Source organism: Cydia fagiglandana, chromosome 4 (genome assembly GCF_963556715.1).
Source record: "Cydia fagiglandana chromosome 4, ilCydFagi1.1, whole genome shotgun sequence".
NCBI lineage: Eukaryota > Metazoa > Arthropoda > Insecta > Lepidoptera > Tortricidae > Cydia > Cydia fagiglandana.
In genome coordinates this window covers 13,806,273-13,832,528 of record NC_085935.1, presented here as the reverse complement: position 1 = coordinate 13,832,528, position 26,256 = coordinate 13,806,273, and the positions used below count along the sequence as shown (strand labels likewise).

General features: G+C 37.3%; 1 protein-coding gene across 1 annotated transcript in view; it reads right to left on the bottom strand.

Annotated features, from left to right (window-relative positions):
* Positions 1-1,605: 1,605 nt before the first annotated feature.
* LOC134663618 (junctophilin-1-like) overlaps positions 1,606-26,256 on the bottom strand; it is a 43,809-nt gene continuing 19,158 nt past the window's right edge. Inside the window, exons 3-8 of the mRNA XM_063520036.1 lie at positions 17,656-17,930; positions 17,153-17,197; positions 9,002-9,175; positions 8,075-8,409; positions 6,293-7,709; positions 1,606-1,761 (exon numbers count right to left, since the gene is read on the bottom strand). Of these exons, the coding sequence (XP_063376106.1) occupies positions 1,606-1,761; positions 6,293-7,709; positions 8,075-8,409; positions 9,002-9,175; positions 17,153-17,197; positions 17,656-17,930 (2,402 nt within the window). The remainder of the gene's footprint in view (positions 1,762-6,292; positions 7,710-8,074; positions 8,410-9,001; positions 9,176-17,152; positions 17,198-17,655; positions 17,931-26,256) is intronic.

The window sequence follows — 26,256 nt, the reverse complement described above, 5'->3', positions numbered from 1 at the left end:
TTAAGGTGAGTTTTAAAATACGAATTCTGTTCTAGGCAGGTGCACGTGAACCAATACGATTCCAACATCGCCATTATTAATAGGTACTAGAGTTAGACCAAGAAAAGTTTGCAGCGATTTTGATACCCCACGCAGTGGGGTCATTATAAACGTCAAACTTCTATGAAATTATGACGTATAAATAACACTTGTCCTGCATGGACTATCAAAATTACTGCAGACTTTTCTTGGTCTACTTTCACGAAAATTGACATCTGCATTTGTATAAATCCACTTGGTTAGAATTCGACATGGTGATGGTCACACGGTCAAAATGGGACCATTCAATTCCGAGTCTAATATTGTTTAACTTTAATTTAATCCTTATCTAAATCCATATATGACTTCGTCGCAGTGTCACAGGTTCTGCCTTGGTACAATCTCGGTACATTTCGCGTAGGTACTTACCCCGGCTACGAGTACACACGTTAACTATAAATCGTAGCGATTAAACTGTGTAGTCCAATTTGCGCAGTTTTATCTACCGTGTGTATGACAAATCGTTACGATAATCGACAACGATATGTCATACACTCGGTAGATAAAACTGCGCAAATCGGACTGCACAGATTATTCGCTACGATTTATAGTTACGTGTGTTGCCGGCATTACGCTCGTAACCGTAGTATTGACTCGGAAAAGTGATAGGCGTTATCTTTAGGGGCCTAGACAAGATGACAATCGTACATCGACAAGCGCCAATCGAAAATAATTGTTACCGTGGTTATCTATACTCCCTCCGTTTATAGGGTTCCGTACCCAAAGGGTAAAAGGGACCCATTACAAAGACTCTGCTGTCCGTCCGTCCGTCCGTCCGTCTGTCACCAGGCTGTATCTCACGAACCGTGATAGCTAATAGACAGTTGAAATTTTCACAGATGATGTATTTCTGTTGCCGTTATAACAACAAACACTAAAAACAGAATAAAACAAAGATTTAAGTGGGGCTCCCATACAACAAATGTGATTTTTGACCGAAGTTAAGCAACGTCGGGCGGGGTCAGTACTTGGATGGGTGACCGTTTTGTTTTTTGCATTATGGTACGGAACCCTTCGTGCGCGAGTCCGACTCGCACTTGCCCGGTTTTTTATTTCAGATTAGAAATTTTATAACTCAAAAGAGGTGGTAACTTTTTTCCTCAAAAATTAAATCTGAGTAACGTTACTATGTATTCAATTATTGTGTCGTTATTGTGCCGCAATATTGGATATCATAGGAACCCTAGCATTTCGGAAGAAAAAGTTAATTACCACTATTTTTGAGGTTAGAAAAATACTAATTAAAAAAAAAATGTTATAGAATCGGGCCAAGGTGATAATAAACAAGATGCATGACAATGACAACATTAACGTGACAACGTGGTAATATCATCATTATTGTCAGATTTCCAAAAATATGCATGAAATGAACTAATCGGTTCAAGACAGGCAGTTTTATCGCTAAAAAGCGATCTATTACAGGCAAATGATACCTATTCAAAATAGTAGATGAAGTAATGTAGAGAAAAAAAGGAAAAATATACAATGGGGAAATCATACACAATAAATGCATGTAAGTGTAAACGTTCATGAAAAATAATACATAACAACTAAATCAGTCAACAGGTCAATACACACAAAAAAGAAACCTTGGGAGAGATAATCTCTTAATTTATTTTTAGGAACGGGCAATGATTTAAGGCGTCTTACGGTGGCGGGTAGAGAATCCCATAACCGAGCAGCCTGTAATGTGAAAAAATATGCGTAAAATTTGGAGCTTTTAAAGGTAACTAACAGAAAAGCAGATTTTGAATAGACCTCGCAAAATCAAATTCATTAGTATTACCAATTATTAAAATTATAATAAACCCCCAGGAACCCTAGTGTGCTACGCCGTAGCTCGTAGCAAAATTTTCTTGCAATGGCCTTATACGGCCCGATTCGAATAATAAGATGTCACAGCGATACGATATTGAGTTTTGTCAAAAGTGATCAGTATCGTATATATCTCTATGACAGTTGTTCGAATCGGGCCGATTAATAGATCCATCCGAACTTTGCACCTAACATCAAAACGATCAGGCCAATTCGAACGTATACTCGTACTGACATCAGAATGCGTCATCATGCGTCGTCATCGACATCGTGCGTCTCGCTCGCGCTAATACATGTAGTAACAGCGAAATTCACGATAAATGAATGACATAATTTAGATGCTATTCTGGTGTCAGTGAACGTTCAAATTGGCCTGGATAGAGTGTATAATCTGTTCGAGAAACTGAAAACGGTGAAAAATAGAGATACTACTCCTAAAAATACGTGTGATAACTCATTAGATTCGTTATAATACCTAGAAAAATGTATTCGAAGCGTGTATTAACCCACAAAAAAATATCAAAAGTAATAAACAAAAAAGGGGGAAAAAATTAGATATTTTTTATTTCGTCAATATTTCAAAAAGTATTAATATGTATTTAAGAAACCAAAATTAATATTATAAAAGAGGAGGATATTTCCAATCAAACATTCTACAGGGTTGAAAGATAAGTCGGGCCCTGGAGAGAAACTACCTTAAATCCTTAAGCTGGCTCATTTTACTTAAAGGAGACATTCCTTTATTTTTAAAAAGAAACAAAACTGCATTCAAAGTATAATACATTTTTTCTTCAATTTAGCTTGTCTAAAAAAATCTTGAGTACTAAATATTAGATTTTATGGATATTTTGTACGACAGACGAGTGTAAGACTTAATGTTACTTGGAGAAATGTTATCACTAACATTAACTGTATCGACTGTAAAATTGCGAGATTTTATTTTTTGGTATTTTTTGTCGGTTCGAGTCCCGGGCGAGGCAAGCGAATTTTAGAAAATCTTAGATTGCAGTTTTGTTTCTTTTTTAAAATAAAGGAATGTCTCCTTTAAGTAAAATGAGTCAGCTTAAGAATTTAAGGTAGTTTCCTCCAGAGAACGACTTATCTTTCCACACTGTATACTTGCAGAACTGTATTTCCATTATTTATACTTTTTATTCAACGCTGAACACAGCCCTCCGCGCCTCATTTTCGGGAAACGCGCGCGGCGTGAAAAAGCGATTACGTAACATTAAATATAATTTTAAAGGTATTAAATACTCATTGAAAAATTTTATTTAAAAAATATGGTGTTTTTAGAACATATCAACATATGTAATACTTGTAGAAATTTATCTTAAATTATTTTTTCAACAATATAGGCAATTGTTAATGAACAAAATCTTCTCTTATTGACAACAAAAAAAAAGTATAATACTATTGTAAAATTTTCTCGCTATGATATAATTTTCTAGGGCCCTTCTCATATACATGCTTAATAACATCACGTTATAAAAGTTCTGAAAAAATAATAGTTTAGTTATAAAATTGTTTGATATTTTACAATTTTACCTTGAGTTTTCGTAATTCGTCAATTTTCTATGTTATTCTAAAACTAGTTTTAAGCAAAGTATTAACTTTATTAAAACTTTTATAATGTGATCTTATTAAGCATGTATATGAAAAGGTCTCTAGAATGCGACAAAATTTTACAGTAGTTATTTAGGTATAAAGTAGGTACATTTTTTTTCGGTTTCAATTTTCAATAAAGAAGGATGTTCGAGAAAGTTTTGTTGATTAACAATTGCATAACTTGCTGAAAAAATAACTTTAAGATAAATTTATACTAGTAGCAAGTTTTTAACGTGTTATAAATGAGTCATACGTTAAAAATTAAAAATTTAATTAAATTTAAAAAATAAATTTATTAATCAAAAAAAGCGCATTCGTGCTATAGCTAATATTTCCATCATGGAAAGCTGCAAGCCAGTTTTTAAAAAACTAAATATTTTACCACTACCATGTATGTACATAAAAAGCATGCCTATTTGTTAAAAAAAATCCTGAACTCTTTAGGCGCAGGTCTGATGTTTTTACAGGTAACCAAAGAGCTCAATACATGGACCTTCTGTACCAACCTCCTTGTCGTACTGCGATTTATCGCAAAAATGCGTATAATATGTGCATTGTTTTATATAACAATCTTCCTGAATAAATTTGCAACAGTGATCACTAAGTGGCTAGGGAATGTAAATCGGTTATTTTTTGTATGGAAATAACCGCGGTTTCGGTTAATAACCGATTATTTCCATACAAAAAAATAACCGAAAATAACCGATTTGCATTCCCTATAAGTGGCTCAGTGAAAATTGTTTTTACAGCATCCGGGAATTTATGGATTTTAAATTATATAACTCATAACTGACATTACTACATTTATATTATTTTTTTGACTACATTTATTTAATTTTATTTGAATCGTAATTTTATCGTGTATATTTTAAATTTAGTGTGTGTATCTAAGAAAACATTATCTTGTTGATAACATTTTCTTATTACTTTATATAATTTTTGCATGTCGTTCGTCGACTGAATACTTTATCACCTACTACGGTACCTTAACATCCTGTACTACTTTCATGTTGTTTTAAGTTTTCTAGCAAATAAAATAATTCTGATTCTAATAAAAAAAAATCATTCAATATTTAATTATTTTAAAATTATATTTAATGTTACGTAATCGTTTTTTCACGCCGCGCGCGTATCTCTAAAAAGAGGCGGGCGGGGCTGTGTTCAGCGTTAAATAAAAAGTATAAATAATGGTGATACAGTTCTGCAAGTATGGAATGTTTGATTGGAAATATCCTCCTCTTTTATAATATTAATTTTGATTTCTTAAATATTAATTAATACTTATTGGAGAAATAAAAAATATCTACTTTCTTCCCAGTTTTTTGTTTATAACTATTGAATATTTTTTATGTGCACGCTTCGAATACATTTTTCTAGGTATCATGATGAATCTAATGAGGTATTACACGTGACACGTATTTTTAGGAGTAGTATCTCTATATTTTTCACCGTTTTCAGTTTCTCGAACAGACTAGACGTCGAATTGATGAGATGATGATTGAGCAGACGAATCGCCAGATGGTTTTCACTGTATACCGATACAGATATGCCAGTTTTCGTAAATCAACCTGTACTATAAGTATTAGGAGTGCCACTGTGGTGTCCTATGTCAGATGCTATTATTTCTCATAGTTCGAATTACGAATGCGACTCATTGGTCTCTAGAATTAGACTAAGACAAGTCTGTGTCACGCAGTGCAAGTGTTATTTTAAACGTTAAACTCCTATGAAATTATAACGTGAGTATAAATACTATAAATAGCACTTGCACTGCGTGTATTGTCAAAATCGTTGCAGACTTTTCTTGGTCTAACTCTAGCTTTTCTCTTGGCTTCTTTGGAGCCCCGCGGTTTGGTACGACTACGAACGAACGACATACGTTTGATGTGGTATTAGTAAATTATTGGAATCGTATTGGTTTGTGATCACCCGGTTCCGCGAAGTCGAATGAGAACGAAGGTGACGTATTGTTAATCATTTGATTCAATTGGAATTACATCAAGTCAAACCGAATGCATGTTGATCATGATGGAACCTAAATTTGACGTTTAGGGATATAGTTTGGGTTGAATAATGAGAATTTGTCTACATATGAAACTGAACAATTAGATAGGAACCTCGTTTTATTTTATCATCCTGAGTGATTGGTTATACTTTTCACCATGAACTTGATGTGACAGAATTGTGACTGTACTTATTGTGTGGTGGTTCATATCCGAATTCGAAATTTAATTACGTATAATAGTACATTATTGTCGAGGCTCGGAAGTAGCTACTTGCAGGCTGAGGATTCGTTTTAAACGGACGACCTTGGGAGTCCGTTTAATTGAATCCGAAGCCAGCAAGTAGCCTTCCAGCCGAGTCATATATAGTGCTTTTCTCAAAAATGGTGCAAGAAACATAAATATCATAGAAACATTTTACAAAAGCAACGTTCTTACGTATATATTTTCACAGAGAAAAGAACTTGCCGCCTTTTTATTTTTTTTATAAAAACATAGAAGTGTATTTTTCTGCCGAAAATACGCCAACCTATTTGAGACAACTAAATAGACGCGCTACTAATCATCTGTTTGGCTGTTTAATGGGCCTGTGCCTTCATTTGATATGGCCATTTGAATTTTTAAAAAGTTTGGAACTCGACAAATAATGGAATTTGTATGCAACATTGCAGTCCCAAAATCGAGACTGGAATGTTTTTAACTTTTTAACTTTTGACTGACCATAAACTCCGCGACCTATTTTTTAGACGGCAAAGTCGACTTTGCCGTCCATTTTTGAGAAAACATACCTTTCGTCCGCCACCACCGCCGCCGCCGCCGCCGCCTCCTCTCATCACGGGCGGGGGCGGCGCAGGAGCCGGCGTCATGCACAAACTCTCCGTCCTCTTCGGTTGATACGGCGATGGTGATATATCTTGCCCCAATGTTCGTTTCCTCATAAGTGACTCTTCGAATGGCGTTTCCCTCGATATCGAGGGCCGGGCCGACGCCAGATGGCCGTTGCCGGCGGCCGGCGTGGCCGCGCGGGACGCGGGCCGCGACGCCGGCGCCGGCGCGGGCTGCGGCGCCTGCGAGCCGCCGCGCGACTCTCGGGCGGGCGCGGTCGCTTCCACTGAAGGCTGCCGCGATCGCCGCCCGTAGCGATCCACGCTCGAATCTCTACTCGGCGGTCTTTTATAATGGTCGAAGTAGTCGATTGATGTTCGGCCCGCTTGCCGCGGGTCCCGAGGCCCGTTGGCCACGTCGTCCATTGGGGCCGTCGCTTGTCTGTACATCATCGGTTGGTCGGAGCCGGCTTGGCGGTACATTGAACCCTCTCTTTGTTGTCTATGATCGAGAGGCTGCTGATATCCTTGAGGTTCCGTGGATTGATGGTAATGCATATGGTCTCCCCCGAGACGATCGTGTGGCCCTTCTGAATGTACCGTGCCGGTTCTGAGCTCGGTACGTCCGTAACTGGCGGCAACTCCGTCGCCGTACGGGGCTTCTTGGGCACTTTGAGTAGGCTGGCCTAGAATGCTTTGCCGTCTAATCCCTTGTCCCTGCGTGGAGTTCCAATCCTGTGGTCCGGCGGGTCTCTGATTAAGATTTAGAGCCGGTCTCATCGCCGATGAAAATCTACGCGGTTGATTGCCAAATTGCTGACTACTTTGATCCATACCCGGTTGTTGTTGGATGGCGTCTTGTCTATTTAGTACTCGGTAAGGTGGTCCTGACTGTGCACTCGGGCCGTAGCCACTCATTTGATCACTTTGTCCATACTGTGGTCCTTGTGATTGCGTGTTTGGCCAATGATCCTGTTCAGAATAATAATTTGTTCTATCGTCCGTACTATAATTGGAATTATTTGTGAGCCTTGGATCTATTGACTGTACTGGTTTATTCGGGAACTGGGTAGATGGTCGTCTCGGGGGCACTCCATATGGAGCTTTGTTTGCTTGAGGAATCTGTGAATGCATCGGAGGGATATGATTTGGAATGCTCTTTCCTTCCAAGATCTTTTCAGATTCTTGTGAAACAGGCGTCGTAACCTGCGTGTCGTAATGTTTTTGTCTATATTTATCTCTTAATCCTATTCTGTCCAAGCCAGGATGCTTAAAATCTGGGGCGAACTGCTTTGCAGTCATTTGTGCTAAATCACAGTCTTCTTTTGCTTGGTCTGCCGCTTCGTCGGCTTGTTCAGCTTTTCCTCGGGCTGTGGCGGTTCTGTAACATAAGTACCTAAAGGTTTTACAAAAATAAACAATTCCGACTAGTTATTTACATAACAATGACTGTGATCTAGCGTCCGTTTAAAAAAAGAACGCAAGGGTAAATACTGAGCAGTACCTACTTGTACCTATCGCTCCTATTTGAATACTCTGTTAAAAATATTACCCAAAATACAAGCACCACCACGTGTAAAAGCCGTTACAGCAATAGGAAAACCAGATTAAATTTGGATTTTACTGCGGGAGAATATGTCGAATAATTGAATAAGTTTTCCAATATCTTTACTTTACGGCTGTTATTTGTGGTGGATTCGGGAGATCAGACAATCCGTTAAAAATGGTATTAAAGGGATTACACACCTGGATATCGCAATGTCAGCTTTCTGTAGTGCTATTTTGGAAGCGCGCTGCGCCGCCGTGACAGCCGACTCCACGCGCTCTCGGAACTTCGCCGAGCGCATGAGGAACATGTGGCGCCGCTTCTGACTGGTTATTAGCACATTGTTCTTGTATTTGCCCTGTTCTTGGGTGCCGTCGCGGAACGTCGTGACTCCATAGCCGTTCTTCTTGTTGCCTAACCACTCGCCCTCGTAACGGAGGCCGTCGCTGCGCTCGCTCACTCCGAATGCATTGCGTTTGTCGTTCTTCCATTCGCCCATGTAAGTTTCTGTGACACCAGCTTCCAAATGTTCATCCTGAAATGATAAATAAAACTGGCTTTAATCTCTTGACCTCATTCTTGCTGTTCCGATTAGGCATCAAAATCAATTCGGATAATGGTATCGTAAGCAAGTCTGTGCGGCATTTAACTTTAAAAATCTGTTGGCAATATGGTATTTATTTCTTGTGGCAGTCATGGCGCATGTCATTCGCACCAATATACTTAAAGCACGAGGGAGATGCAAGGGGAGATACGTGAAAATCAAGTCAAAGGATGGTATGTACCTATAATTAGAAACGTTTATCTCCACCGTGTACCAATAAATCAAGTACCTACGAGCATGATGCACTGCAAGTAAAGTCAGATCTACATCAAATAAAGTTTGTAATGATCGAATGCTGCTACTTAAGTGGGAGCTTAAAATCTTAATTGCATTCTGATTTTATCAAATCATCACACATATAATCGTAAATATGTGAAACGAGAATCACACATATTGAAATAAAATGAATACCTGAAATCAAATTAATATCATGTGCTCCCATCATGCGTGAATGGTAGTATTGCGTGTATTATTAAATGTAAGCTATGCAAGCGCGGTACAGTAAGCGAATAAACCAAAGTACCTCAACGAGGAAACTAGCATTAGAGTCAGTGTGCAGCGAGCCGTGGGTCATGGCGGAGTGGGTGCTCTCGACGGAGGACACCCAGGAGGAGGCGGAGCCCCCGGAGCCGCCCGACCGCACTGAGCTGGTGCCTCTCTTATCCAGCTCACCCGCGCTTCGCTGCTTACGCAACTTCTGTAATAGATACATACAATTTTGTATTGGTACGGGAATTACATGCCATTCAGGGACCATACGTACCTATGGTAATTACCATAGCTCGGACAATGGCCTAGCTATTTTATCTAATGAAATGAAATTGCCAAATATTTCTCTTATATACAATTGAATACAAACTTACCGTAAATAGCATCTAATTATAATATATAATGTCAGGTATAAATCAAATAGCAATACCCATTCGAGCTATGATAATTAAATAACTGAAGTAGTAGAAATTTGTAGGTATAGTGCTATTTTGTTAGTTAAATGATTTAAGTAACACTACTTACTAAGGAAAATAATGTCATTAGTTCAAATAGGTAACTATTCAACTACGGAACAGAACTATTTTGAAGTTTCGGTCATATGTCGTGTTGATAAAATTCCATTTGAGGCGAGCGTGTCCACTGATGGTAATGACAGTAATAGACTTATTCTGTTACTCAACTAAAGATACGGAGTGGCTGATCATATTCACCAAAACTACTTACGTTACTTTACCTATGTAAATACATATTTAGTATTTCTCATTTTTATTCATCAAAAAAAAAAACCCTTTTATGGCGGCAAGACGTGTTTTGAAAACTCTTGTGTAAAATTATTAATTTTATATTCAATAAACGCGTGTCTTTCAGTTATTTGTGTTTTAAGATACTCTTAAATAATTAACTTTCTGGTTTTTCATAAATTTGAAGCGGTCCCGACTGTTACAGTCGGGATCCGAAACCAATGTCCCACAATAAAGGTGATGGCGCGAATGAAACTACAAATCACGTAAATAGCTCCGAGACAATCCTACAAAATGATTCCATGGACTTAACACAACGTGATATGGACTTCGAGTTACAGGAAATGACGACTGATAATGGTGAACCGAATCCATCAGTTGACCTAAGTTCACCTAAGGTCAAGGGTAAGCTTAAAGCAAGACAGTTTCCCAAGGTTAGTACTGAGACAGTTATTACGACAGAACATTCCTATGCAACCAAGAGGAAGGACGACGCTGAATGGACATTAGTTACCAAAAATCCAAAACGCCGTTATGTGTTTAACCCAGAATTATCCGTGGGCACAGAAATAAGCATTACTTGCAAAGATATGCTGCCAAAACAATTTGCGCTAGCGAAGCTGCTAAAAAGTCATGATATTCTAGGTATCATTAGAGTCAGGTACGTTAATTCATATAAAGTGCTTGTCCAATTTGATAATGAAACCAGCGCTGAGCGGCTTATGTCCAAGGTTGCTATGCATGAGGAGTTGGGCTGGCGGTGCCAAAAAACATACGAGGTTGGTGTTTCTTATGGCATTATTAAGGATGTGGATTTAGATTTAAGTGAAAAAGATATGATAGAGAGTATGACATGCGGAGTAGAAATAGTTTCAGTAAAAAGATTAAGTAGAAAAAGTTCAGATGAATCAGGATGGAAGGATAGTGAGACCGTACGTGTATGTTTCAAAGGTCCCATATTACCACCTTACGTTTATATACATGAAATGCGAGTTAAGGTTGAACCATACTTATTTCCAGTATCACTTTGTGCCAATTGCTGGCGGTATGGTCATACAAAGAAAACGTGTTCCAAAAAATCTACTTGTCCTAAGTGTGGAGGCCAACATTCAAATTGCGAGACAACTGTATTCACATGTCGTAATTGCTTAGGAAATCACATGGCTTTAGACAAAATTTGTCCACTCTACCAAAAAGAAAGAAACATAAGGAAGATTATGGCTGAATTTAATTGTACATATAAAAAGGCGTTGAATAAATATGAACCAGGTTCTAGTAGCCCGCCAGCCCCGGCGGCATCAATGTATCAGGAAAACTTTCCCCCTACGCTTCGGACAACTGAGACGACTTCAGTGGCTGAAAAATCAACAGTGGAGCCTGCGGTAATCGAACCAGCATATGCAAAAGTAGTGGTGACCCAAGCTGAAGTTCATAGTGATGCCCCAGGTAAAAAAAATATATCGTTTACTCCATCTAAAAAGGCAAGCCGTACTAAACCTAAACGCAGGAAGGCCGAAGTGAGAGAAAAAGATGACAGTATATCTGATAATAACTTATCAAGTATGGAAACTGATGATAATGACGTTCTACCAGAAATAACGAGCAAACCCAAGGAAGTAAGTGAAAATAAACTTAAGTTTAGTTCACTAATTGATAAGTTAAAAGATATCATATTCATGAAAAACTTGACGATAGTTGAAAAAATAAAATTAGGGGTTCAAACTGGATTAGAATGGCTTTTATCTTTTGTTATGAAGAATATACTTGACATGTCCTGCTTAAAATCCTTTTTTAACGCCACAGATGGCTAGTAATTTAAAGCAGTGCAGACTTAACATGTTGCAATGGAACGCACAGAGTATTAAACCAAAGTTAGTATCATTTGAAAATCTACTTATTCAGGAGAAAATCCATATAGCGGCACTTAGTGAAACATGGTTAGATTCCGACTGTTATTTTCGCATTAGTAATTATAATATATATAGGGCGGACAGATCAGATGGATATGGTGGTGTTGCAATCCTTACGCATAAATCGATTAAGTCTGAGCATTGTCGTGTTCAACACCCTAATCCTGGTGTAGAAGTTGTCTACGTTAAAGTGTTTAATTGTGATCAAATTAAAAACGTGATTTCAGTTTACTGTCCGTCTTCTGTAGTGACTCAGCAGAGTGATTGGGATTTTATTTTTTCAATCGTGCAACATAACGTGATTATCATGGGTGACTTTAATGGCCATCACACCAACTGGTCATATAAAACGGATACTCGCGGCACTCAAATATATGATTCTCTTGTGGACTGTAATCTAGTTTCTCTTAATGATCACAGCCACACAAGAGTGCGCCTAGTGAATGGAATGTTACAGGAGTCGTCTCCAGATATTTCTATAGTATCTACTGATCTTTATTTTGCATTTAATTGGAACGTTATGAAAGAATCACTAGGAAGCGATCACCTAATTATAAAGATTTCTACATATTTAAATTCTTGTGTTAACTCTGCTGTACCAAAGAGAAACTATAAAGAGGCTCAATGGAATGAGTACAGAATGTATTTAGAAAATAAGTTTGCTGATTTGTCTTTGCCTGAAGCTCCTCAAGAATCATATAATTGTTTTTTAAGTATTATAAATGAAGCTGCTGATCTTTTCATACCATATATTAAAATTAACAATAATCCAGCAAAAAAATTCCAACCAAAACCATACTGGAACCAGGCTTTATCCAAAGCCGTTGCCGAAAGACGTTTAGCTCTCTCATTGTTCAGACGAAATCCTACACCACAAAATCTTGAGGAACTTCAGGCTAAGATAAGAGACACTCAGAGACTTATTAGAACGCGTAGAAATGAAAGTTGGCAACAATTTTGCAACTCCATAAGCGAGTCCTCATCAGCCTCTGAAGTTTGGTCTCGGATGAAATGGGTAAAGGGCTATAGGTCTTCTCGGCCTCATGTTAGTGCAGAAAAAGCTCATAATCTTCTTTGTTCTCTCACGCCAGATTATGTATCTCCGCCGACGCCAGTGATTGAGTCGGGTGGCACGGTTATAGACGAACCATTTACATTACATGAATTAGATTCTTGCATTAAACCAAAAGATACTGCTCCGGGTCATGATGGGATAGCTTTTTCTATGATTAAAAATCTTCCTGAGAAAGGAAAACTCTTACTATTATCATTGTACAATAATTTCTACTCCATAGGTTTTGTCCCTACTCAGTGGAGAGAAATTAGTGTAGTCCCGATACCTAAACCCGGAAGAGACCCCTCCTCTGACTCTGCTCTTCGACCAATCTCTTTAATTTCATGTGTGTGTAAAATATTTCATTCTATGATAAATAGGAGGGTGGAATGGTTCATAGAAAAAAGATGTATGTTTGCCGAAGAAACTGTTGGTTTTAGAAAGTGTCGATCATCTTTGGATAATTTAAGTAGCTTAGTTAGTCGGATTCAGACCGGATTTTCAAAAAATATGATCACTTTGGGGTGTTTCATAGATATTGAAAATGCATATAATAATGTAAATGTTCCCATTTTAATTGAAATACTTGACAGGCTACGAGTTGGACATCATATTTGTCGATATCTATGGAATTTCTTAAAGGAAAGATACCTCACAATACAAACTGATGCATCTATGTTAAGAAGATCAACTGGTCGCGGGTTGGCTCAGGGAGATCCTACTTCGCCATTGCTTTTTAATGTTTATACTTTGCATATTCAAAAATCAATTACAAGTGTTTACTTTTCACAGTATGCAGATGATTATATTTTATATGTTACAAAGAAATCTATAGAGGAGGCCGAGGATGTATTACAAAAGTCCCTTAATGTTTTTAACAAATTTCTGAATAATCTCGGTCTTGAAATATCTTCATCTAAAACTAAGTTATGTGTATTTAAAAAAGGTATTAATAGAAAACCTGTAAGCATCAAAATTAATGATAAAAAAATAGAGTTAGTCGAGTGTGTTAAGTATCTAGGAATGTGGTTGGATCGATCTCTTAGGTGGGAAAAACATATTAACGAATTAGCTCAAAAGATTCAGAAATATTCCAATGTTTTAAAAGTTTTAGTTGGACCGGGATGGGGTGTCCATCCAAAACATCTCCGAAGATTATACTTTGCTGTGATTCGTAGTCGAATAGATTATGCGTCTTTTCTTTACGACGATAGTTGCGATTCTCATTTGTACAAACTCGATAAAATTCAAAATCAGTCATTGAGGACTATCGGCGGTTTTATTAAGTCTACTCCTATACACGCAATGGAATGCGAATTGTGTGTACAACCGTTGTACATTCGTCGCATCTATTTGGCATCCAAGTTTTGGCTAAAATCTAGATCTTTTGAAGATAACACAACTATCAAACTCTTAGATGGATTAAATAATGACTTACAAGTTCGAGACACTTTGCGAAATAAAAAACCTCTGCTTCTTACCATTCATAATATGTATAAGTTAACAACTATGTATTCCAGTAAAGTATTAGAAATGTTTACTTTGGACCAATGGGTAAATCATATAGATATTTCTAAATCTATTAAGTTAAACATTACTTCTATTAACAAATCTAAGCGCGAGTATGACAAAGTTTCCCTAAGAACTTTTGTTAACAATTTTTTACGTACCAATTACTCTGGATTTTATTGCATATATACCGACGGTTCTAAGGAAAAAAACTCATTAGGTGCTGCGATTTATGACCCTCAATCGAACGTATCTGTTAAATTACATATAAAATATGATATGTCAATAATGCACGCCGAGTTGGTTGCCATTGCTGAGGCCTTATCCTACATTCAATCCCTAGATTGCAATCATATAGTCATTCTGTCCGATTCTAAAAGTGCTCTGCAGCATATTGCTCGGTGTACCACGAAACATCGATGTCTCCCGGTTGCCTATTCCATTTTAAATATCATTGATAAATTACAATCGCAAGATAAGACCATAATTCTGCAATGGATTCCATCTCATGTAGGTATAGCCGGTAATGAAGTAGTGGATTCCATAGCCAGGCTGGCTTGTCATGGTGGAGTAGAATGTAATACCTTGCCTTTTTATACGGATTGTATCATTTTAGCCAAACAGAGAACCTATACTTTATGGAAAGAATACTTTGATAAGAGATCAACAGAGAAGGGTATTTGGTACAAGACGATCCAACCTCATCCTTTAATGACACCGTGGATTGATTGTTTTCTTAATAGACGTGACATTGTATTGATGATGAGACTACGTTCTGGACATATCCCATTGAATAAATTCGGTTATTTAATGAAGAAAGTTCTTTCTCCTAATTGTGATGAATGTGATGTTTTAGAAGACGTGTACCATGTTATAATGGAATGTGCCCGGAATGAAGCTGCTCGGATACAACTGGCTTTTTCAAGCCATAATAATATGTTTGATGTTGGGGGCTGCAATAGCGTCCTGGCTGCTCCTCTGTCGGACGCCGCCATGGCGCTATTGCAGCTTGTACGAAAGGCTTTAGTATGTAGAATAAGTTAGTTGTAAGAATATATTAATTTGTGGTTTTTTATGGAGCGACATGTTCACCTCGGTGACAAGCTCTAAAAATAAAGAGAAAAAAAAAAAATTTTTATTCATCGATAATTTAATATTACTCTGTATGCCATACCGAACGCATTGGACACCGTGTTCTCAAAATAAAAAAATAAAATTCATTATGAAATTTATGGAATTAAAGATTATGAATCTGTTGACATAACACGTAAGTTTCAACAATCTTACTCAACATTTCTTTTAAAACATGGTTGGTTAACGTAGTCACTCAAGATATAAAATCAAAGGATGCATATATATACATCATATTTATTGATAAAAACAAAGAAAGGAATAAACAAACATAATAAAACTTACAAAACTAAAGATAAAAAATTTGCCCCAGGTCGCCGTCAACGGGCAAGGTGCCCAGAAGGCTGGCCGTATTTCCCCGCTGTATAGCGATGCTAATACGCTGGGCGAAATAGTGGCCAGCCCTCTGGTCACCAGAAGCCTCTATTATGCGCGCCGACAAGTCTTTGTACAGTCGACGCGCACTTGGCCCCCACGGCCCCAAAGTTTCGACACCAAACGCCGCAAATATGTAGCTACATCATATTGTACCGACATCTTAATTTATTTGTATCCCTAACGTAAACGGGATGAATGAGACACAGCGGATGGACTGAATCAGCACGGAATGCATAAGAGTAAACATGATTTCAATGGAATTCTGTATTTTTAGTAAGTAGTAAGAGAATCTCAGTCAACTCGTTGAATGAGGTCAACGCTATTGTATACGCAGAATTACTTAGGATTTATTTGTACTTCTGTAAAACTTTGTAAATCGTTGAAAAGTACCCGTTTTCAAAGTCATGTTAGCATGTTACTCAGAGTTATTGTTTAGTAGAAATTTTGAGAATAAGGTAGTAAAAATCACCACTGTCTGAGTCTCAAAGAGCCACCAATGTTGCATTTAGCGGTCTGAGAAAGTGGGAATATTTGGGCGATTTTGAAGAGGTGCAATCGTAATATGTTCAAAAAATCACATGCCACATGCCGCTCGCAAGCCGCGGTTTGCCGACCTATCCAATTGGTCCTTAGATGTAGGTCGGAATTTTTTTGTAAAGGTACCTATTACATTCCTCTTTTAATAATCTTAATATGTATTTACTAACATATTTCAAATATAGAATTAGTCAAATTGAAAAGTACTTCATCGCTAATAATATACCTACCACACGTTAGTAAGGACATTTCATAAATAATGAAATGAAGATAGTGGTGGTAGTGATTAGGAAATACACACTATTGAAATAGGTAACTTAGTAACTTATAAAAATAGCATAGATTAGCCTAATCGTTAATATGAAAATTAAGTGCACCTTAGGCACAGTCAACTGTAAAAATATGGGTGTAGCAAACTTATTCAAAAACATGTCCCATAGTTATTAATTCGCTGACATAAGAGCTATGGGACATATTTTTGAGATGATTTGTGTATCCATATTTTTACAGTTGACTGTACCTAATAGCTTAGGCGCATAATGTGGTGTTTAACTTGCAGAATGCCAGATTCAGGTTGTCAGTTTCGCAATTTAAAAAGTTACACTTTATTGATGTTTTTCAATAATAAACTACGTAGGTAGGTAATTGAATACCTTAGCTCTCAAATATCCTATGCCTAGATTAATGTTCTAGTCGATTCTTGGTTATGGGAAATGAATAAACTTGAATAAGCAAATGGCCTTCTTGCGAAACTAATATGCTTGAATCCGACATTGCTAGAGAAATATATTTTCAATGAAAGCAGAGCAAATCGTGATAAGATTGTCATCAACTATGGTATTGACACATACTTAAGTTTTTTTTTATTGGTCTTGTAATGTCGATCTTATTTCGATTTGCTCTAAGTAATGATTTGTACTTACTTTCACTATATCTATTTCTTCTAAGATAACGGTTTGTGCTACCGGCTTGCAAATAAAATAAAAATAATTTTAGTAAATCTGCAGTTACCAAAAATAAAGTTATTGTTAATACATGCACACACTGAAATTCCAATCTTATTAGGTAGGTATGTTATTACAATTAAAATTGATCACGCATTTCAAATAAAAACACACCAATACAGATACACTACAAAACATAAGTACGAGTATGATACTTAGTATGTAGCTATTTCCGGGAACATAATAGAAGTAAAGTAAAAGTCCCCAGTCGTTTAAGTGGATAAAGAAAGCCATTATTTATAAAAACGTATAATTTAATTAATTACACGTGTACTACTGGCGTTCTAAAATAAGACAAAAGTTTGATGTAATTCTGAGTGGGCGTTGGTGTGAATTCACTGCTAGTTCGTCGTAAATGTCAACATTTAGTGAGTCACTCATTTAATAAGCCAAGGCATGCGTAGGGTGAAGTCAGAACTTACAGAGAGTAGTCCTTTCTTTGATTTCTCGATGAGGGATCCGCGGCGGCCCGAGGGCTCGTCCGAGTTGCTCTTGAGGACGAAGCCGCCGCGCGCCTCGTCCATGCGGTGCGTGCGCCGCTCGGTGGGGTCCGGCGTGCCGGCCTCCGCCAGCGAGGACATGGAGCCCCGGTGGTCGCGGGCGCCGCCGCGGTAGTGAGACGCCAGCCCGAAAGGCGCGGAGGTTCGGACGCCGTACCCGTGCCGCATGCCGCGCATCCATTGTCCTTGGTATGTTCCTGGAACAGGCAGTGGAAAACATCAGTTGTCTGCACAATTTCAATAGCTCATTGATTTGTAATTTTGTACGTGATCATGATAAGACATCTTCAGTTAATCGATTAACATTTTTAGTGGATCGGTAATGCGCATGCGTACGATATTCTGAGTAAGAGAGTAATAACCGTCTTTGTCCTTTGTATGAACTAATTCCCGTGCTCCACCATCACATATTCATAAGGTCTCATTTTCATGGAAGCGTTTTGCAGAAACGTTAGGTACCTACAGACTACGTCAAAAATATGTTTAGGTACACTTTTGTACCTTACTCCTTTGTATAGTTCGTTTTTTTAGCATTAGAAATAAGGTAAACAATCTTGATGTGTCTTTTAATTGAAAAACACATTTTAAAAATAAGTTACGGCAAATATGTAACAATTATGATACTAATACGATCATTTATATTCTTCTGCTTTCATAAATAATAGATATTGATTTTTAAAAAGCATTTTTCTATTAAAAAACATGTCAAGATCGCTTACCTTCTTTCAAGTTCTTTCTAATGCTAAAAAAAACGAACTATAATAAGGCAAAAGGTGTATATCTTTGTCGTCGACTGTACCTGGGTAATTCTTATTCTTATGCATTATGTAACACGTAAGAATAGCATGTATTTTTATGAAAATAAATAAACTCTATATATATATATATACATAGCCTTTTACCTCTAGTTTTAGGTCAACCTAAATGTATTGTCCTAATAGCTGGTTTGTTAGTGCACACCGTTGTATGGCGATCTTGCACTTTGAGACTATGCGCTGAAACTTGGCACAGTTGATTGTTAGCTGGTCTTGAGCAGATACAGACCGGTAGACATCGAGAGCCACGTCTCATTTAGTGGGGGGGGAGGGGGGAAGTTCGACGCCGCCGCGCTTCACTTGGAGCAACATTTCTCTAAAACTATACCTATTAAGGCATGTGATATATCATTTGGGCCAATAGCAAAAAATATACAAGGTGTCCAGAAAGGGTATCGGGTATTTGTTTTAGCGCCATATTCGAAACGGGGCCACGAAAGGGAGCGGGGAGGGGTTCGTGGCGTGCGCCATTTAGTGGAGTTTTAGCCACGATGGAACAGTACTCGGGGACGCATCGCGCATTTTGCGTACGAGCGTATTATCGTAACGGTGATTCAATAGTGACTGCTGTATCGTGCGGAATATCGTACACGCCACGCGCCAAGTGACGAAATGGATCAGGATGTTCGAGAATACAGTTTTGAATTTTAATCGTCGCACCTGTATTCTCGAACATCCAGGCCGCGTAGCCAAGATGCCGATCGCTTACGCTCCGTAGCGATCGAAACGCAACTGTCACTGTCACGCTAATATGGAAGAGTGATAGAGAGATATAATGCTTTTCGATGTCGAAGCGATAGCGATTGTAACCTTGGCTAGGCCGGCTGGTCCGTTTCCTAATGCTATCGTCACTTGGCGTTTGGCGTGTATGATATTCCGCACGATACAGACGTTGAGCAGTCACTATTGAATCACCGTTACGATAATACGCTGGTACGCAAAATGCGCGATGCGTCCCCGAGTACTGTTCCATCGTGGCTAAAACTCCACTAAATGGCGCACGCCACGAACCCCTCCCCGCTCCCTTTCGTGGCCCCGTTTCGAATATGGCGCTAAAACAAATACCCGATACCCTTTCTGGACACCTTATACATGAATAATTGGCATAAAATTTCCTACAAAAAAGGTTATTCAAACTTTTTGGCTAGGATCAATATTTAAAATTTTAACTAGAATTTAACTTAAAATTTATTTTCTCTCTTTAATATCGTTTTTAATATTGATCCTAGCGAAAAAGTTTTAATGACCTTTTTTGTTGGAAATTTTATGTAAATTATTTATGTACTAAAAATTTTTTTGCTATTGGCCATCGTTTACGAGTTATTTACGAAAAACTAAAAAAAATAAACGATTGTAGAACAAATTATAAGTAACTTTCCCACATTCATAATATTTTGTATTGAGATCACTCTGACCCACGCTTAATATTATATTATTTTTTATCTCCCATTTATCAACAGTTTTGTATAATAAACTATATATTTTCTTAAACGTAATAAGTGTAGCTTTACAACTGTATTTTTTGTTTTCAGATTCCTACTACACTTAAAAAAAATTGGTAATTATGAAAAAAATCACAAATACGTTTTTTAGTCTTTTCTACTTTATGATTTTTTTTGTTAGAAAGTGCATTGTTTTTGTTCCAAAACTAGATTTTTCATCTTTAATTTATCCGAAAATGATATATCACATGCCCTAATAGGTATAGTTTTAGAGAAATGTTACTCCAAGTGAAGCGCGGCGGCGTCGAACTACCCCCACTCCCCCCCACTAAATGAGACATGGCTCTCGAGGTCTCCCGGTCTGTATCTGCTCAAGACCAGCTAACAATCAACAGTGCCAAGTTTCAGCGCATAGTCACAAAGTGCAAGGTGTCGTGCACTAACAAACCAGGTATAAGAGTATTAGAGACATATTTAAAAAAAATTACAAGTGCGAAATGTCACGGACCGTGTAGTGTGACTTCCCCAGATTTTGTGATATTTGATTTTTTTTTGAAAAAATATGAAGTGATTTTGCAATAATTTATATCAAATATAAAACACTAATCCTTGTTCTACAACACTGTTTAAAAATTGTATGGTTTTATAACGATTTTATATAATTTTAAACAACATACATTTTGTGATTAGTTTTCGCGTCACCACCGCGCGTGGTAATATAAACATGCGGTACTCGGTAAAAAAATATCTTTACTACTGGCAGCCTTATTAAAGTTTTTTTAGAACAGCAACACTGTGTGGTTGTCAGGTTTACAAATGGCGGAAGGGAGAAGGTAAGTCGAAAATTATTTTTTTGTGTTCATTTGAAAAAACGGTCAACCTTAACGCGTCACCGCCGTGTTGGAGTTTTAAAAGTAAGTTGCAGTTTCACGTTATTGTTTGTAATATAAGATATATCTCATACATTGCAGATTAAGCTAATTATTTAACATTTGCAAAATCAAAGGAAATGTTTATGTAATATCGAACATGTTCCAAATTATCACGACCGTGGCCTCCAAAATCTGTCACTGCCACGGACTTTTGAGTCCATGTTCGTGACATATAGACACGTGGTCGTGTCATTCTTAATTCGTTTGATAAATTTAGAGGCACATGCACTTTTCAGAACTGCATTTTTATTAGCTACAGATCATTTGCTATTATTCCCCGACTTCCAAAGCAAAAAAAAATGTTTTTCGCTTGTATGTATGTATGATGTGTATCTAATTCTTTCTCACGCTCTACAGCCTTTATAATTTGACGGATTTTACCGTCTGAGCTATCATTAGGTTTATTGTAGTCATAGGAGTGACTTAGGCTATGTTAAAATAACTATATAAATCAAAATAGCCGAGTTGGCCACCAAAATGCCGAAATGTCACGACTGAGGGACACTTTGTCACAACCGTGTTTATGTACTCATTTTATTTACCTTTCCTGAGGGTATTAAGCTTGACCATATGAATCAAAAAATTGCTTTTTGTATGTACTTTTGATATATGTAATAATATGTAAAAATAAAAACGTTTATGAAAAAAAATTTTTTTTGGACACAATTTAAGAATCACCACCTACGTTATCTTACCTGTGAACGTTTACGTTACACATATATTATGTATATGTTACATATATATTATGTTGCCAATTCATAAATAACTAAATATTTGAACAATATGATTGCACTATATTAAACATACAACGCACAATAATACGCTATAGAAAACTAAAACCCAATTAGGGCTTATCCAGTCACGTCATACGATTGGGGGGGAGTGGATAAAAAACAATGTGACAAGGGTTAGGGGGGAGTCACAAACTTTGTGACGTCACTACATCTGTAACCGAAATTGGTTTTGATTTTTGTATTCGCTGTAAATAGTTAAATAACTAGTTTTTGCGAGGATAATTGTGGATAAATGGAGGATAAATGGATGTATTTTTATTCCTAATCCGATTCGTGTTATACATTTCTGACAATGAATTTGTAAAAGATGTTTTTTTTGTTAAAACAATTAAAACCTAATTTAAATTGTTGATTTCATTGAAAACAAAATTGCCAAATGTGACGGTGTGACAAGAAAGGGGGGATTTGCTTGTTATCTTTTGGTTTTTTCCCGTGCCGTTAGAAGCGCGGTGTTTCGAGTCTTAGTCTGGCAGCTAAAAGGTTAATGACTGCTCGGAAAAGTCATGCGAGCCGATCACGTCCAAAGAATTGAGTCAAATATCAAAACCACTCACTGTCGTAAGAAAAGTACAGTCAGGGATAAAAGCTTGTAACAAAAATGAAATTTTTGCCAAAAACTTATTTTTCTGATTCCGTTAAGTAGAGTATTGCAAGTATTGCAACAGCATAGCATATCGATTTGAGCTCAGTAACAGTTGTGTTCAAGCGAGTAGGTATTACAGATGTTAATGGGTTAATTACATAATTAATAAGAAAGCTCTTACTTGAAAGCACTCAGCCTACATTAGAGAATTACATTATTTACATTTGGCAGGTATAATATTATCATTTATCAATTAGCTTTGAATTTATCAGACATAGATAACGTCGCCTGTTAACAAGCTACTAGCCTCGCGGGACAGGCTCGTCGAGGATATTACTGATAATAGCTTTTAGTGATAATAGCTGTCCTTGACCACTAGCTAACAACTTCAGATTGAATATAATTTGGCTTGTTAATTAATTGGATTTAGCGCAAATCCACTAATTTTAATCGCACTTCATGAAATGGAGAGTATTGAGTACGCTGGCTGACAATGTTACCAATGTACTGCTACTGTACAGTGTTTTATATGGAAGTCTATATTTATATATAAAATTAAAACTAAATATGTACAAGTTTTCGATGTACCGGACTGCGGAATGCGGAATAGCGCTTCTGTATTTATTTAGTTACAGTATGTTTGCGTGCTCTATATCCTGCCATTTGGCTTGTTTTGTGATTAGGTAATACCAATTATGATTGTGATTTATGAAGGTCTTTATCGTAATTTTTATTGTACGCGCTGGTCTAAACGAGTGGTCGACATTGTAAGGCGCAGGCGGCGTCAAGCGTGGCTGGCTATATATAACACGAGGGCCGCGAACCGGGGCGGCGGCGACTGCAGCGGCGCGGCCGGCCGACGCCGCACCGACTTCTTTACCTACCACTTATTAAACCAAAAAGCTTTTTAGCTGTTACAGTCATGCTCTATTTTCCTATCGCGAGTTAGTTCGCCTACGCGGGCGTTCCCGTTGTTACGGTTAGTTTTAACTCAGCTGTCGTCACGGGAGGAAATACATACTTATCTACATTTACATGATGAATATACTCGTAAACTCTACTTAAGTACCTATATTAAAGTTTGTAATCGTCATATACTACATAGTATTGCCCTATATACAGTTGCCAACTAGCCGTTTCAGCATTTGAGTTGAATTATTACGCCGGAAAGGGCAGTGTAACAGACCTAAATAAAGACGTACCGACGATTGATAAACATTGTAGTGGACACCGTCACTCTTGTAGACATAGGTCGCAAACATATGTACCTAATTACTTATGTACATGAACCTAATGCACATAATTTGGCACAAAATAGGCAAAAAAAGTGATGAAAAACTCGCACATCTGTTAGGGAATTCTATAATGGGGACTAAGGAGATGACGTCAGCTCGGCAGCCGCGGTCATCGTCTAATTTTCGATTGCCAAAAACCGCAAAACCATAACAACGATGCAGTAGAGTTAAATTATTACTGGGTATTTTATTATTTTACAACTAGTGTGTTAATTGCTTTTTGGGGAACTGTTGACCATGAGATACGAAATAGGTACATATTTATTATTTCCATTTTTTTTTTGCAACCTTTTCATACAGCTTTCATTTCACAATAAAATTGATCATGAGGGTGTAACTCAGAACTTTTAAATACATACGTGCATTATCGAATTGAAAGCTTGCTCACATCTGCGCACTTTTATAGAGGTTATTGGCATAATGGAGGATGGAGGAGAGTAGGTATATACGAATACGTAACAGTAACCTCGTGAATGGCACCTCTTTTACGTGCGGCGGGACATGAATGGACCATTTCGTGCTAGGGCAACATTCTGGCCGGATGAGCTGTATCAAGTATTAAATATGGTGACTAATGTACGACAAAGAAGTCACAAATACGTAGGTTGTTTGTGAATTTATGAATGACTTTCCTATACCTTAACCTAATTATGCGTCATCTTTGTAAAAATTGCGTGACGTCTGATGGTGTAGGAGCTCATGAAATATCTTTTAGTTATTTCAAGGCTGAATTAATCCTAATTAGTTTCCAGACACATTGAGTTGGCACGAATGGCACGATATGCCAAGAAAATAATAGAATGGCGATATTTCTCAATACGAGGATTCCGCGGCAAGAGTCGGCCGAGCCGGAGTGTCGCGAGCGCACGTGTCGGCGGGTGAGATGCTGAGAATGCTGAGATCTACAAAATTAGTTCATCGATACATGCAGCTTTACTGCTGGAATGAAATAGGACGATTCTATTTTATTTTGTCTGTCTGACCAGAGATCTGCCGTTAACCGAATAAAATGAAAAAGAATACCTATGTCTGTATCTATAGGTAGTTAAATACATGTAAACAATGTGTTTTTACATTTTCGGGTACTTGAAATATTTATCAGTTAACCAGCCAAATAGAAAACTGCCTGGATCTGTTCCACGATGTTCTGGATTTAACCTATTTCATTTAATCGTTTAATGTTTTCATCTACTCTCAAATGGCTAAATATTCGATCTCGTTTAAGGTTCTTTACTAGGGCGAAGTAATAACTATATTAATATTACTATTGATTAAGCAAACCATCCCATTATATTCCTATTAATAGTACATTGTAGGAGAGGACGGAAAATCGCTAAAAGATGGACGAGTGAGTTCGAGGGCCGACACGTTAGTGGAGGCCTACGAATAATACGAGTCCATCTTTAGCGTTTCCGGCCGAGGCATTACATAGTGCTTTTCACGACTACTGCGAGGAAATAAGAAAACATTTGCATAACTATAAGTACTAGCCCGCGATTTCTCTGGTAGCAAATTACTAGCCACTGCCTGTACTGTCTCTTGAATTTCGGTAGGCGTAAGAATATCATTTTCTTCACTAGAAGAACTCATTTTTATAGCGAGCGTAGATACGCGTTTCTTATATTTTTTAGTCAAACATAATTTACACTATCCAATTCAGTAGGTATTTTCAGATCCCGCCTTTTTTTACTTTTTTTACCACTTTTAAGAGGCGTTTTTCTGTTATTTGCTTCAAACCGACTCAAAAATTAGAAGCGTTTTTGCTAATAAAACCACAAACAGCTACAAAAGTAAAAAACGCCTTAAGCGTGAACTGAATGGATAATTGTTAAAAAAAAATGAAGTGAATGGTTTTGATATTTCTTTTTTTTTAAACAAGAAATTAGTGCTATAAATAACCTAATTTTATTTTTGAAGGAAAAAGTTGCGCAAAAAAAGACCTTTTATTGATTTTTATGTTTTAAATGATACTCATTTCTGTAGCGAACTGTCACCAATGACAGATGATGACAACAATGAAACATTGTAGTAGTGGTGCTTCAGGTGCTACAGCTATTGCCTACTTTCCAGCTTGGTTTTAGACCATCTATTGCCACATTTCCGAACAGTGGCGTGAAAATAAAATAACGTGATTAAAGCACCTTCGTTGTTACGTTGAAATCGTTGAATTAGTAATATATTATATCGTAGTAAAACTTCTGCAAGTTTTGGCACATTGAGTTGAATTGACTTGAAGAATTTTCTTCTCTAATAAAATACCTAATTTTGGTTTATTTACATTTTATTAAATACCTGAAGATACAGACTCTTTGTATCATAATATGACTATATTAACCAACATGGTCTGTATAAAAGTCAGATTCTGATAGCAACTATGTAAACCAGCATTACTGTTGCAACGTTACTGTTACAGCCTCGGCGTGGGCAATGTCAGTAATAATTTCCTTGAAAATAATCCATTGGTGACGTTGGAGCCTTACTGCCGCAATTAGAAAAGTCAATCCGTCACTTATTTTGCAAGGAATTTGACAATGCCCACGTCAACACTGCAGCAGTAAGAGTAATGAGTATATATTGCATCACTAATACTGTTGCAGTCGTCAGCCGAATTCCACTTAAATTTACCTTACAGTGGTTTGAGTGAGTTAGATTTTCACATTCA